A 13,722-nucleotide genomic window follows, 5' to 3' on the forward strand; every position below is an offset into this window, starting at 1 on the left:
TACATACATAGTACGTAGCATGTAATAAATATCGGGAATTTGTAATTATGCATTCCACTATAAGAACACTCAGTGTTTATGTAAAATAATTAATAATATTACTCCATTTAATTTATTAAAATATTTATCGTATCTAACTTTAAAAGCACAATACATAATTTATATGTTTGATAATATTCTATTAAATTTTATTCTATTTAATGTGTAAAACACTTAAAAAAACTAATCAATCAAAATATATTGTTCCTCACTTGGTAATTGTATTAAAGTTTAAAATATTTATACATTCAAACATGAAATTAATCACGTGTGGAAACAATAGAAAATAGTAAACAACTAGTCTAGATTTAAAATTTGATTTAATCTAAAAGTCTGTAACTGTACTGATTGTCTCGAATTTTCATAATCTATTGTATTTTTATATACATTTATGTTTATAATGTATGAAATAAACTTTACAACAGACGAAAAATATTTTTTTATTTATAAGTATAAGTATGTACAAAAAATGTTAATACAGTTATAATATAAATGATATATAATTAATTATGTACGATACCTTTTAATGGAATGTTTTAAATTAATTTTAATGTATGTATGTCCACGACACAAAAAATGCAATTAGTATTTTTGTTTTACATATATTTTCCGAGGAATGATATTTTATCTCTTGGCGCTTTATTTTTTTTTTTACATAGTGATTAGATATAGATCGAGTTGCCATTCCCTAAAATACAGAAATCGAAAACTTCAATAATATTATAATATTTTTTATTTTATAAATAAAATGTAGTTTTTTTTTTAGTCTCAATTGTCTTTGTATATTTTAATAGGAAATTAAAATATACATTTACATTTAACCCAAGTAATATAATTGTAAACTTACAAATAGCAAAACTTTCTCTTGTATGAGATACCTATCGCTTTCAATTATAAGAAATACATAACCTTCATAGATATTTATTATGTAGTTTTATATATAAAAGCGCTGATATTTTTATATTTATTTGTCAAAAATATAACTGCAATCTGCGTGACGTCTTTTAGGGTTGCAGGATCGTAAGCTACTAAATAAAAGAGAGTCACTCATCTCACTTTATCGTTTGGTTTAATATGAGCATGTCAAAAGGTAAAATATCATTGTTAAATAGTGCATATATCGACATGAACATTGATAATGTAGCGTTTAAAAATCTTAAATATAGACTTAACTAAGATTTATTCACATATTCTTCTATAAAATTCGTATCACAATAAATAAATACAGAGTAGATAATTTACCTAAACATTACTGTGCGATACAACAAGCCACGATAGTATGAAATAGAATAAACATATAGGAAACACTGCAAGTCCCTTCTTGCCCTCAGGTTGACTGTCACCGAGAAACTTTGTCGCAGCTGAAAATAGTTAGAAAATTATGAGTTACTTTGAATCCCTATTGTTACATTTTCAATAACTTTTTTCATATATTTTGAATATAAAATATTAATAAATATATTTTTTAGTACTGAATATGTAATGCAAATCTTACCAAATGTCGCCCAAGCAAATCCAATCATTGAAATAACGAGACGGAGGAAAAACAGGAAAGTATTTTGAGTAGTGAAGAGTATCACCCTGCAGATGATTAGTGACAATGCAATTGGAAACAGGCAATAACCCAGAACACAAACGGACTGAAAGAACGATCTGAAAAAAAAAAACATTACAAGGAATTGTTAACTTACTTTATATAAAATATGAAAGTTTTAATATTAAATTTTAACTTTTTAAATAGTACTTAAATGTTCATTCTTTCTTTTTTATATGTTGCCAAAGATCTTTTGCCATTGGCATTATAAATAGTTATGATTCTTGTACTTGCAATTATTATTTACATTATAAATAATAATAAGTAAATAACATGTATTTATATGGTATAAATAATGTATTTATTTACTACAAGTTTATATTTTATAATGGATATTTTAATAAAAAGAGTAATCATACATATTTCCACCCAGCAATTTAGAATTTATGGTCACAATAGCTGCTCCAATCCAGACTAGAACAAAAACTTCTGCGAATTCAGGACCACCATCATTTGAATTGTCTGCTCGTTCTGTTGAGCCTTGTAGAACTGTTGCCATGAAGGTGCACAGTAACAATGGGCCCCATAAATCCCCTGTATACAAATCAAATGAAATGAAGAGTTTATGTCTAGCCTTTAAACTATTTTAATAAATAAAATTTACCACAAACAAACAATGAAACATTTTTTTTAAATTGAATAAAGCATTAATTAAAGACATACTCACATTCTTTCAATAAACTAGTTTTTTCTCTAGGAATGAGGACATGGTAAAATTTGTTTCCGACGGCTCTTAAATCACGTAACTGAAAAACATTTATTTTTACATTATCCGTAATTTCGCTTTTATGATGAAGATGGATTGACAAAATTCACTGAAAAATTAAATAATTAATAAACTTCATTTGTATTTTACTACTAAAGACTAAAAAAGAAAAACCACTTGCTTAATACCAATGGCATGCTCTCCTCTTGAGAAGAGTTAATTCTACTATACTTTTCCGATGCAAGTTGGTATAAAACATGAGACCGAATAGCATTCAAAACATACAAGTCTCTAACTATGTTTTCCTTCAACCCTGAACATGACATGACTACTACTGTTTTATGTGTTTATAACATAAAAATTAGTAGTAGTTACTAGGGGGAAACTGTAACTATGAAAATTAATCTTTTACAAAACTTACAGATAATTAGAAGCAGTAAGAGTGCTACATATATAAATCCTATTAGGAAGAATTATAGGGAAGCAATTTAAATTAATAATGGTCAGTCACTTATTAAATATAATGCAATGTAAAATTGCAGTATATTGAAGCCTAACTATCCTAATCTAACCATGGGGCTATTGTGATCCCCACTTAGGCACAAGACAGATAATAGTGGTATCTCAGTTCTCTATGTAATGGATTACATGCAAAGCCGAGGTATATATTACATGCAATAATGGTAAATTTATTTTTTTAATCTTTTGTAAATACATGTTATAGTGACAAGAAAGCTCTATGATATAACTTACAAATGTTTCCTTGATTGGTTCGTCTAGTGTGTTAAATTCCATGTTATCTCCGGAAGGAACCCCTCGTGATGGTACATTCATTTCTCCTTCAACCACACCCACATCACCAGCTGGATACATCTAAAAACCATTTAAAAATATTTAATTATTCAAAAATCATATTTAGAAACTTTGATTCAGGTTAGTATATTTTATCTTAAGATAACAAGTAGTACCTATATAGAGTTAAATTTTAATCATAACTTTTTCTATTTATACTGCGTTATTGTATTTTATTAGGTTCAGTGTTTTAATATATTAGTACAAAATAAAGAAAGTAACTTGCTAACTAAGGTAAGCTTGCTTTTATTCAGATTCAAAATGTAATAGTTTATAGTAATGTAATTTGCAAATTATATTTTAAAAATAAATTTGAAAAATATCTAGCAGATGATATTTTTTAATAGTAAGCTTAATTTCATTATGAGATCAATGATATATGCTAAATTAAAAATATTATTATACATTATTACTAATTTTATACATTTTCTTTTTTTTTTTTTTTTTTTTTTTTTTTCTGGCTTTTATTTGTGTCAAAAAGACACAGATTATTTCGCCAATGTCACGTGCGATGGAGAAGACACGGTAGAGATTGATTGGTGCGGTCGAGATTGCAGGATCAATTTAATTTTGAAGGCATAATAGTAGTAGACGGAATTAAAAAAAAAAACCCACAACCTAAAACAACACAATAATAATAATTAGATAAAAAAAAAATAACTGCTATTTAAACACAGAAAAACAATCACAAAACTATTTATAGCTTAATCTTATTACGTTCAATATATTTACATAGAAATTTACAAAATGGACTAAACACAAACATTAATAAACATTCGACATTAATAGGGCGAGGAACTTTTGAAGGGAGAACGTCATATGCGGGATAGAGGAGTTTGGGGCAAGAGAACAGTATATGGGGTAGGGAACCTTCGTCTAGGCCACACTCACACAAAGAGTGATCTCTAACTCTAATTTTACATAGATGTATGGGAGTACATGCATGTCCAAGGCGTAGTCGGCAGATAGTTGTGGTGATCCAACGATTGGCTTGCCTGTGAAGTGAAAACCAAGGTCGCCTTGGGATGTCTGGTTGTAGAGATGCGTAAAATCTACCTTTAGATTTTGATGAAACTTTCCAAACAGAGTTCCAGGATTTATCCAGATGAGTTTTCGCTAAAGCACACAAATCCTGAGTTGAATTTTTAAAATGATCTAGAGAGCCAGTTGTTATAGCAGCTCTAGCGAACGAGTCTGCGGCTTCGTTACCGCTTATACCAGAATGGCTTGGTATCCAGACAAGCGATATTTCTAGCCCTTTTTGGTGACACGAGAACAAAGCCTCCCTGATCTTAAGGATGATAAAAAATTTCCGCCTACTACGAAATGGATTTTCCCTAATTGCCAACAGACAGCTCAAAGAGTCTGTCAGGATAACAGTCTGTCTTAGGTCATGGGATTGGGCAAATAGGATGGCTTCCAGAATGGCAATCGCTTCACCGGAAAAAATTGATGTTTCAGGAGGGGATTTGAATTGAAGGATAATTTTGAATTTGGGAATCCAACAGGCTGAACCGACACAGCTATCGGGGGATATTTTAGAGGCATCAGTAAATATAAGGAGATGGTTTGACCATTTTTGATGAAAGATTCTTTGAAATTTACAGTTTGTTTCAGGAGCCCCTTTAGTAAGACCAAGATCTGTGATAATTGGAGGATTATATACAAGAGCTCTAAATGGAGTGGAAAAAAGAGGATTTGAATGGAACCTCAATATAGGATGCGGAAGTTTGGTAAATTTTAAAAAACTATCTAATAACAAGGATGGGCTTTTAGGACGCGCACAGAGTTGGGACAGTTTGCTTAAACGGGACCAAAGAGGATGAGAGGATAGCTGTAATGATTTTACCACGAAGCGGTCGCATAAAAATTGTCTTCTTAGTTGTAGAGGAGGATCAACACATTCAACTTGCAGGGCGTTAGTGGGTGAAGTCTTCATGGCTCCTATAATTATTCTAAGGCATTTGTGTTGAATTCTATTAAGTTTATCAGAAACGGTTTTATTAAGTGGATCTAAGACAAATAGTCCATAGTCTAAATGACTACGGACTATTGCATTGTACAGTAGTTTAAGAGAATATGGGTGAGCTCCCCACCAGACACCTGAGACAGCTCTAAGGACGTTAATGCCCTTTTCACATTTTTTGATAATATGTTCAGAGTGACAAATTCCGTTCAGTTTGTTATCAAGTATTATGCCTAGAAACTTAGCCTTATTGACAAAGTTGATACGCTGATCCCCACAGAACAGGTCAAAGACGGGAATAAGCCTTTTTCGTGTAAAAGCAACTGCCTGAGTCTTATCTACTGATAGAGATAAGCCGTGATCAGAGAGCCATAGGTCAAGATAATGCAAAGCAGAGTTTAAACGCAATGTTAAGTTTTGGACGGAAGAAGATCTATGATATAGTACAATGTCATCAGCATATTGAAGGATGTTACAAAAGTTATTAACAGACAATTCAAGATCGTGGGTATAAATGCTGTAAAGCAGAGGGCTTAGGACTGAGCCTTGCGGGAGACCTTTCCAGACGAATCGGGGGGGAAGAAAAAAATTTTGGTGTTTAACAGAAATTGATCTGCAAAATAGCAGGTTACATATGAAATGTGTAATCCTCGGAGGAACGCTCAGCTGGTGCAGTTTTTGCCTGAGTACCGGAAGAAGAACATTATCATATGCAGAAGAAATATCTAGAAAAACACCCACAAGGTACTCTCCGTTAGAAAAGGCTATTCGAATGTCTGTCGTGAGAATGCTGAGACTATCGAGAGTGCTCAGACCCTTTCGAAAGCCAAATTGAGAGGGTGAGAGAATATTCCTGCTTTCCATTATCCATTCCAAACGGTTTTTTAAGAGGTGTTCAGTTACTTTTACTAATGTAGATGATAAAGCAATGGGTCTATAAGAACTTGGGTCCAATGGGCTTTTTCCTGGTTTGAGAATGGGGATAATAATTTGGGACTTCCAAGATTCCGGGACGATTCCTGCTGAGAAAAAAGCATTAATTAAATTCAAATAGACGCATTTAGCTTTATCACTAAGGTTTACTATAAAAGAATAGGGAACGCCATCTTCCCCTGGAGATGAGTCTTTAAGTCCCTTTAGAGCTGTATGGAACTCTGAGAGAGTAAACGGACCATCCATATCATCCGATACAAGTGTTGGAGTCAGTGTAATAAAGCTATCCTGGCATGGGACAAAGGGAGGTGCCAGCTTGGCAGCAAAATCATTAAGCCATATGGAGGGATTATTGGCATTTGGATTTTCTGAGTTGAGGGAGCGGCGAAATTTCTTAAGATTTGTCCAAACTGTTTGAGGAGGAGATCGAGGACTGAGGGATTCACAGAAGTTGGTCCACCCTAGCTTTTTCTTTTTTTTGAACAGTCTTTTAATTTTGGCATCAATACGCTGATATTTGATGAAATTTTGTGGAGTCATAGAGACTGTATATGACTCTTCGGCTTCAGATCTCCGTTGGACCATGACATTACATTCTTCATCCCACCAAGGAGGAGAAAGCAAAGTCTTTTTATTTATATTTTTTAGAGGAAAATGGGCATCAGCAGAGGATTTGATAGCATTAAGGAAAAGTTCGTAGTAAGCAATAATATTTTCATCATTCACAAAACCAGGGAGGGAGTCTAACATGGCATCAACAGAGTTAGAGTATGCTGACCAGTTAACATTTTTTAGTCTGTATTTTAGAAGAGGGGATGATTTGAAGGATGTGAGGGATCTGTTCTTAAGTGAAAGAAGGATAGGAAAATGGTCGCTTCCAAATGTTGATGGGAGGGTATTCCAAGATATTTGTGAGGATAGGGAGGGAGTTGATAGGGATAAGTCGACGGCAGAATAAGGATTCTGATTTGGATAAACTCTACGAGTCGGCGAGCCATCGTTGAGAATGCATAAATTTACATCATCAACGATGTCCACCAACAAGGGAGCAAATCCGTCACAGTGATAGGAACCCCATAATGTATGATGGGCATTAAAGTCCCCCATAACAAGAATAGGGCTTGGAAGGGAAGAGAAGATGGAGTGTAATTCAGGAGCAAGAGAAGAATTAGGATGGGGAATGTAAAGGGATAAAAAGGATATATTAAAGGCTTTTATAGCCACGGCATTGATATGCTGGCTAAAGGGAGGTAAGGGAATTTGGGAGAAGGGAATAGAGTGCCTAATCAGGATGGCACTACCTGCATACCCATCACTTCTGTCATCCCTCAAACAGGAAAAACCCGGAATCCGAAATCGAGAACCGGGAATTAACCATGTCTCAGAGAGGGCAATAATGACGGGTTTATATGAATTAATAAGGGAGAGGAGGTCAGGTTTCTTAGGACGAATGCTTTTACAATTCCATTGAAGGAATCTGATTGGGGCCATTTTTAAGGATGTTGAAGAGTTGATGTAAATCATTGGCAACGTTGGACGGTAAAGGGATTTCATTACATGTGCTTAGAATGTTAAGGAGGATTTTGGTGAGTAATTCTAATAAGTTAGAATTGTTATTAGGAGGGGAGGGATTATCAGCATTTAGAGCACAACCATTTGGAGAGGAGGAAGGGCAATTGCCAACTATGGCTTGGTGGGCTTGTTTATCATACCCCTTCCCTTGAGGAACTCTAGGGGCAGGAGAACGGAAGATGGTCTGTCTATATGATCTATTAGGAGGTGGGGAGGATTTAGATGGACTAGGGCTTGATGGAATATATACAGGAGAGGAAAACATCTCTTTTGCTACCTCAGCGTAGGACCTGCGAACATTAGGAAAGCGAGAAGCTGCCTCCATGTAAGAGATATTGTCCTGAGACATAACAATTTTTATTGATTGCTGTCGCGAATACTCTGGACAATCCTTGTCTGTAGCAAAGTGTTTACCAGAACAGTGAAGGCATGTAGCATTATCTTTAGTAACCTCACACAACTCACCTGTATGAGATTGGGAACATTTAAAACATCTGGGAGTAGATCTACACTGAGTCTTAATGTGGCCATAACGACAACAGTTTAAACAAATTATAGTAGGGAGATTATATGTTTCAACGGGAAGAGAGGTATGGAATGAATATATTTTATTGGGAAGGATTTGGCCCTTAAACGTTATTACCACTGACTGAGTTGGAATCCAGTTCACAACTCCTTCGTTGATGGTTTTACGATTTAAACGCCTCATTTTTAATATTTCACCACAACCATGAGGAAGCTCGATAGACTCTATAAGATCCTCCATAGACCAGTCAACCGGAACACCTTTCACGAGACCCATTCTAGTTACATTGTAAGTTGGTAACGTTGCTTTGTACTTACATAGTTCCAGTATCGGGTTTTTTAAAAAATCATTTGCAGATTGGGCTGAGGAAAATTGGACTTCTATTTTGTTGCGACCTACGTTTTTAACTCCATCATTAATAATACAACCAATTTTGTGCTTATGTAAAAACTGACCGAATTTGATGGCTCGGATTGAGTTACCTGCAGAAGGATCAGAAACTTCCCGGGAGACATGGACAATGAAGGGACCCTTATCGTCATCAGCGTAACTTTTAGGGCCGTCAGTAAAAGCGGGATTAATATAAACAGTCTGAATGGAAGGAGTTGCAGTAGTGGGATGAACGACTGTTTTTTTTGAGGAGGAATCGGGAGTGGCGGTGGATTTATCCCCGGAACGTTTGCGAGAGGAAGATTTATTGAGGTCAATAACTTTTTCCACACCCCCGGGATCGGGAGGTTCAGGAGGAGGATCAACATCCATTATCTAACTACTTTAACTTACCAACTAATATACTATAACTATAAAAGTAAATAAACACTTACCGTAACCGAATATGGTTAGTAAAACCCAGAAACCATATAAATTAACTATTTGCACTAAAAAATTATGGAAAGAATAACAGAAAATGCTTATAATAACACAGATATCTCACTAACACGTGTGTCAACCAAAGCTAACGCAAGCGAAAAAACAACATTTTCTTGTCATTTGAAAAATATTGCCAACTTACATCGTACTTTGTGTCAAAACCTGACATTTTCTGTATAGAATTGGTAAGTTCTTAATTAAGATGTTTTTACATGAAACAAAATGTGGTTAACATATAGTAAATATACCAACACATCAAATACAATTTACAATTTATCTTAACATTTAACAAATCATAAAATTACAAGCTGTCAAGAAGTGTCAATGACAATGACCATTGCCACATAACATTACCAGATTAAAAAACTTACTCAGCCCAAATTGAAACATCTTTAAATCATGGGATGATATTAACTTCTTATTAATTATAGCCGTGTCGTTTTTACCAATCGTCTTTCCGGTTCTCTACATTATTTTTATACGTATTTTACTTATTAACCAAAGTGCTTTTTAAATATTTACTATAAAATTATATTTATACTTTTAAATCTGCTAAGCAATCTAAAAAAGTTCTTATTACAGCACTAAAAATATTAAAATAGCAAAACTTAATGACTAGAATAATTTCATTGGCATTATTTTGACGTATATAAGTATTTATTTTTATTTCATCAAGTAGAATTGTAATAGATTTTTAAATTAAATAATGTATTATTTTACCTACTTATTGTTTTGAAAATGTCATATCCCAAAGGATATGACATTTACAACTGTTTTTTTAATACAATCTGAAGTCTGTTAAATGCAGAAATAGGTGTATGAGGCATTGCAGGACTCGGATAGCGACGTGATTTAAGTTTATCAATCAAAGAAGAATACACCTTGTCATATGATAGTTAGTCCACTGGTCAAAAGCCCAGTCAATTAGCCAACTCTTTGGCAGTACAATTCTGACCAGGACAAATAAAAAAATTAAATCGTTTTGAAGTGATTTCTATTCCTTCCTCCTAACACGCGATGATCTAGACCCTAGTGTGCCGTACGTAGTAAAATTATATAATAGTATAACCTAATAAGGGGGCGTTTATTTATCCACCATTCTGCTCTTATGGTATTGACAGTAATGTTTCTGATTTATTTCCGCGTTATAGTTTCCAAAGCTGAATTGCTCTCGTAAATACGAAAACAAAAAAACATTTTAAACATATAGTCAATCATCTAGATAGTGCAATATCAACGATTAATTTACATAGATAGCTTTTTATTTACATAAGAATGAACATTAAGCCCTTAAATATGTGTGTATGGAATGGTGGCAAGAATGCTAGCAGCATTCCCATTGAATCGCAATTCCGATCCGATTGCAAACGAACCAGCTTTCCTGTCACCACTGTAGCTAATAAGGCGAGATGATATACATTTAATAGGGCTTTTTGCGCTACTACTCCAAGGTCCAAGTGTGTCAAAAGTAAATGGGACAAAAACATAATTTGGAATAAGACATGAATATCTGGATCGTTTGTTCGCTTCAGCTTTTCTCACAGCGGCTCCGGTTCTTAATATTGTTTCTTTGATAATAAAGGAGGCATGTAGCGTCCTACACTAAGAACCATTCCTCGTTCCCCAAAAAACAATGCCAATCAGGTCTCTTACCATCATCACAATGAATTCCACGGGGATCAATAAGAGCAGGAACGTCGAAAGAGGCAAAGGCTTTTTTTATTGTATCATTAAGTCGCTCGTGCCTAAAGATATACTGGTTCACTCACCCTTCAAACAGGAACACATAATAGTACTGCTGTTTGGCGGTAGAATATCTGATGAGTGGGTGGTACAGTACCTACCCAGACGGGTTTGCACAAAACCCCACCATCAAGTAACTAAATTTGAATTACAAGTGTATAATTTATAAAAAAATATGTAATTTTTTTGTCAAACGATGTAGTGCCACGTAGACCAATGGTTTTATTATACCAAATTTTTTATTAAGTAACTTCCTTAGGGGTATTGCCCTTAGGGTACTTTACCTTTCAGTTTCTGTAACATTTGCAATTTTTACTAAACTAAATAGAGCGGAACCCAGTGGATCTCCTTGCTGAATGGGCCTACATTAGAATTAATTGTGTATTCGCCAAAAAATAATTTCGAAGATTAACTATAACATTGCTAAACCAAAGGGCAAATTTCAGACAGATCAGAGAAGTCTTCGTTAAGCAAGGTTGCCCTATCTAAGGAGTTAAAATCATTCATTATATAGTTATAGTAATCATATCTCATCTATAGTTGAGGAGCATTTTAAATTATATCGAAGTGCCTCGAGCACTACGTAATCTGTCATTCAAAGACAATCATAACTGTCAGTTTAAGAATTGTCAACAAATTGTCGAAATTCGTAACAACTGATTGACAGCGGATTTTCGATATTTTTATTTTCAAATAATACTGTATAATAATTATTCGACAAGTAATGTCCATTTTACGCAATGAAAGTAACTGTTAAAAGTAAGAGATAATTGTTTTATATACTATTAATATTAATATTTTGTCGATTATAAACAGTTTTCAAAAAACAAAGGCATTTAATCGATCTGCTTTAAGGTAAGCTTTATTTTATTCTAGGTTGGACTGGTGTAGCGACTTGGCGTTGGATAGCAAACGACGATAACTGCGGTATTTGTCGTATGCCCTTCGATAGCTGTTGCCCTGATTGCAAATTACCAGGAGACGATTGTCCTTTAGTTTGGGGTGCGTGTTCCCACTGTTTTCACATACACTGCATTGTTAAGTGGCTTCATTCGCAACCACAGCAACAGTGCCCTATGTGCAGACAGGACTGGAAGTTCAACAACAAGTGATCAAGTGAGTTTATCTTTAAGCATATAAATCTTTTGATTTTATAAATCTATGTATTGCTTATGGTTTAGCATAAATACTACTAGTGACTGCATATATGGCCTTTCTTATATAAACTGCTGGGCAAGTGTTGAGTTAAATACTGATTTCTTCCTCTATTTCATCATTAATTTGACATATAAAATAAATAACCTGCCACCATAGATTTGTATACATATACATACTTATCAATACCGATTGATGCTGTAGACAACAACTAGTTCACTATAAAAATGGCTATTAGTATTGTGACTGCCTGACTGACTGTATATGTAAAATCATTTTTCAATTAGACTACTAAATACCATTCAACATGATCATGGTTCCTTATTCTATTTTCATATAGGTATTTTGTTTCTATTTTTTTAATACAATTGTAATATCTCAATTTGAGCTTTTTTATCAAGATATAATAAGAAAGGAGAAATTGTTAAAATTAATTATGACAACATTTTGATATTTTGTTTCCTTTATACTTGATATGATATCATTGACAATACTTCCGACCACGATTAAGAGTTAAAAGGCAAAAGTATAGTATTAATAACATTATTATTTTTTTTTTTTAAATGTATATGCATTATACATATTTTCAGATTATTTAAATTCTCTCTGTATAAAAATGTGACTCAGCATTCATTTATATAATTTAATATTATTACAAGTCTTACCTTGTTGTATAATTGTATTTCGAAACCATGATTGCAGAACTTGCAATACTCATAATAATAATTTTATTACTTATTTACAAAACAATACTCATATATTGGGAGCAATTTACATAATTTCAAGAATGAACTAATCAGGTTTTGTTAATTATAATTATTAAGAATGGAAAATCTCATAATAATAACTGTCATTGGTCAGTGCTCTCTTAAAAGTGGCTATATTGTTGAAAGGCTTTGACCAAGCTCATCTGAGTTGATACTACAAGGTACATATACTGATGTTGGTGGCACATTGATGTAAGGTATGGTTACTTGGTGGAAACACTTTGCTAGCCTGTCTGGGTAAATACCACATCAGATATTCTACCACCAAATTACTCCGTATTGTTGGGTTCTGGTTTAAAGGGTGAGTGAGGCATAGGGAACATCATAGTTTCCAAGGTTGGTGGCCAATTGGTGATGTAAGAAATATTAACCATTATTTCTTACAATGCCATTGTCCATGGGCAGTGGTGTTCACTTACCATCAGGTGGCAAATTAAAATGTCTGCCTACCCATATCACAAAAAAAAATAACATATCTGACCATTGGTAGGCCGCTTGCATGTCTTCCTTTATATTTAAGAGAAAGGGTTGTAATGTTAGCTTATAAAACTCACCTATTGGTTAATCACATAGTTATTAAAAGTATTTAACATCATACTTTTTGACTTTTTTCTAAGTCTACATAGGATTTATTTTAGGGTCTGTGTATACCTGAACTATATCTTATAAAGATATTATGTAAAAATAAAAAAAAATGTAGTATATTTTTTTTTATATCCTATTAACATCACAAAACAAAGTAAAAAAAAATGTGACACTATTACCACTGATTATTATATTGTCATACTTGTGCTGCAGCGACTCCTTTGATAACAACACAAGAATAATTACCAAAGATTGCAAGTTCAAACAAAGGTGCTTGATTTCAGTTTTATAATTCAACTTAATATGTCGTATGAAAATATGTCTTAGCAATAGAACTTTTAATGTAATTTATTACTTACTTCTAATGAAACCCATTTTAATGAAACAATATCTATGTCATTTTTGATCAGACAA

The 13,722-nt window shown here is 33.4% G+C and overlaps 2 protein-coding genes across 2 annotated transcripts in view; one reads left to right on the forward strand and one right to left on the reverse strand.

The window, feature by feature from the left end:
• Window positions 1-887: 887 nt before the first annotated feature.
• Window positions 888-9,373, reverse strand: LOC125066383 (protein YIPF6). The gene is made up of 6 exons (XM_047674444.1): window positions 9,201-9,373; window positions 3,093-3,212; window positions 2,301-2,379; window positions 1,993-2,167; window positions 1,535-1,692; window positions 888-1,400 (listed from the first exon to the last, which is right to left on the reverse strand). The coding sequence occupies exons 1-6, from the start codon at window positions 9,225-9,227 to the stop codon at window positions 1,282-1,284; spliced, it is 678 nt and encodes a 225-aa protein (XP_047530400.1). The 5' UTR covers window positions 9,228-9,373; the 3' UTR covers window positions 888-1,281.
• A 2,034-nt stretch (window positions 9,374-11,407) lies between these two features.
• LOC125066446 (anaphase-promoting complex subunit 11-like) overlaps window positions 11,408-13,722 on the forward strand; it is a 41,104-nt gene continuing 38,789 nt past the window's right edge. The window contains exons 1-2 of the mRNA XM_047674518.1: window positions 11,408-11,560; window positions 11,678-11,917. Of these exons, the coding sequence (XP_047530474.1) occupies window positions 11,542-11,560; window positions 11,678-11,913 (255 nt within the window). The 5' untranslated portion in view covers window positions 11,408-11,541 and the 3' untranslated portion in view covers window positions 11,914-11,917. The remainder of the gene's footprint in view (window positions 11,561-11,677; window positions 11,918-13,722) is intronic.

Source organism: Vanessa atalanta, chromosome 9, assembly GCF_905147765.1.
Source record: "Vanessa atalanta chromosome 9, ilVanAtal1.2, whole genome shotgun sequence".
Lineage (NCBI taxonomy): Eukaryota > Metazoa > Arthropoda > Insecta > Lepidoptera > Nymphalidae > Vanessa > Vanessa atalanta.

Excerpts from the sequence above, each read along its gene's own strand:
- LOC125066383 (XM_047674444.1), bottom strand. The coding sequence starts at position 9,227 with ATGTCAGGTTTTGACACAAAGTACGAT. Across the intron at positions 2,168-2,300 it reads AACTAGTTTATTGAAAGAAT|GGGATTTATGGGGCCCATTG; the intron begins GTGAGTATGTCT and ends ATTTGTATACAG. Across the intron at positions 1,693-1,992 it reads AAATTGCTGGGTGGAAATAT|ATCGTTCTTTCAGTCCGTTT; the intron begins GTATGATTACTC and ends TTTTTTTTTCAG.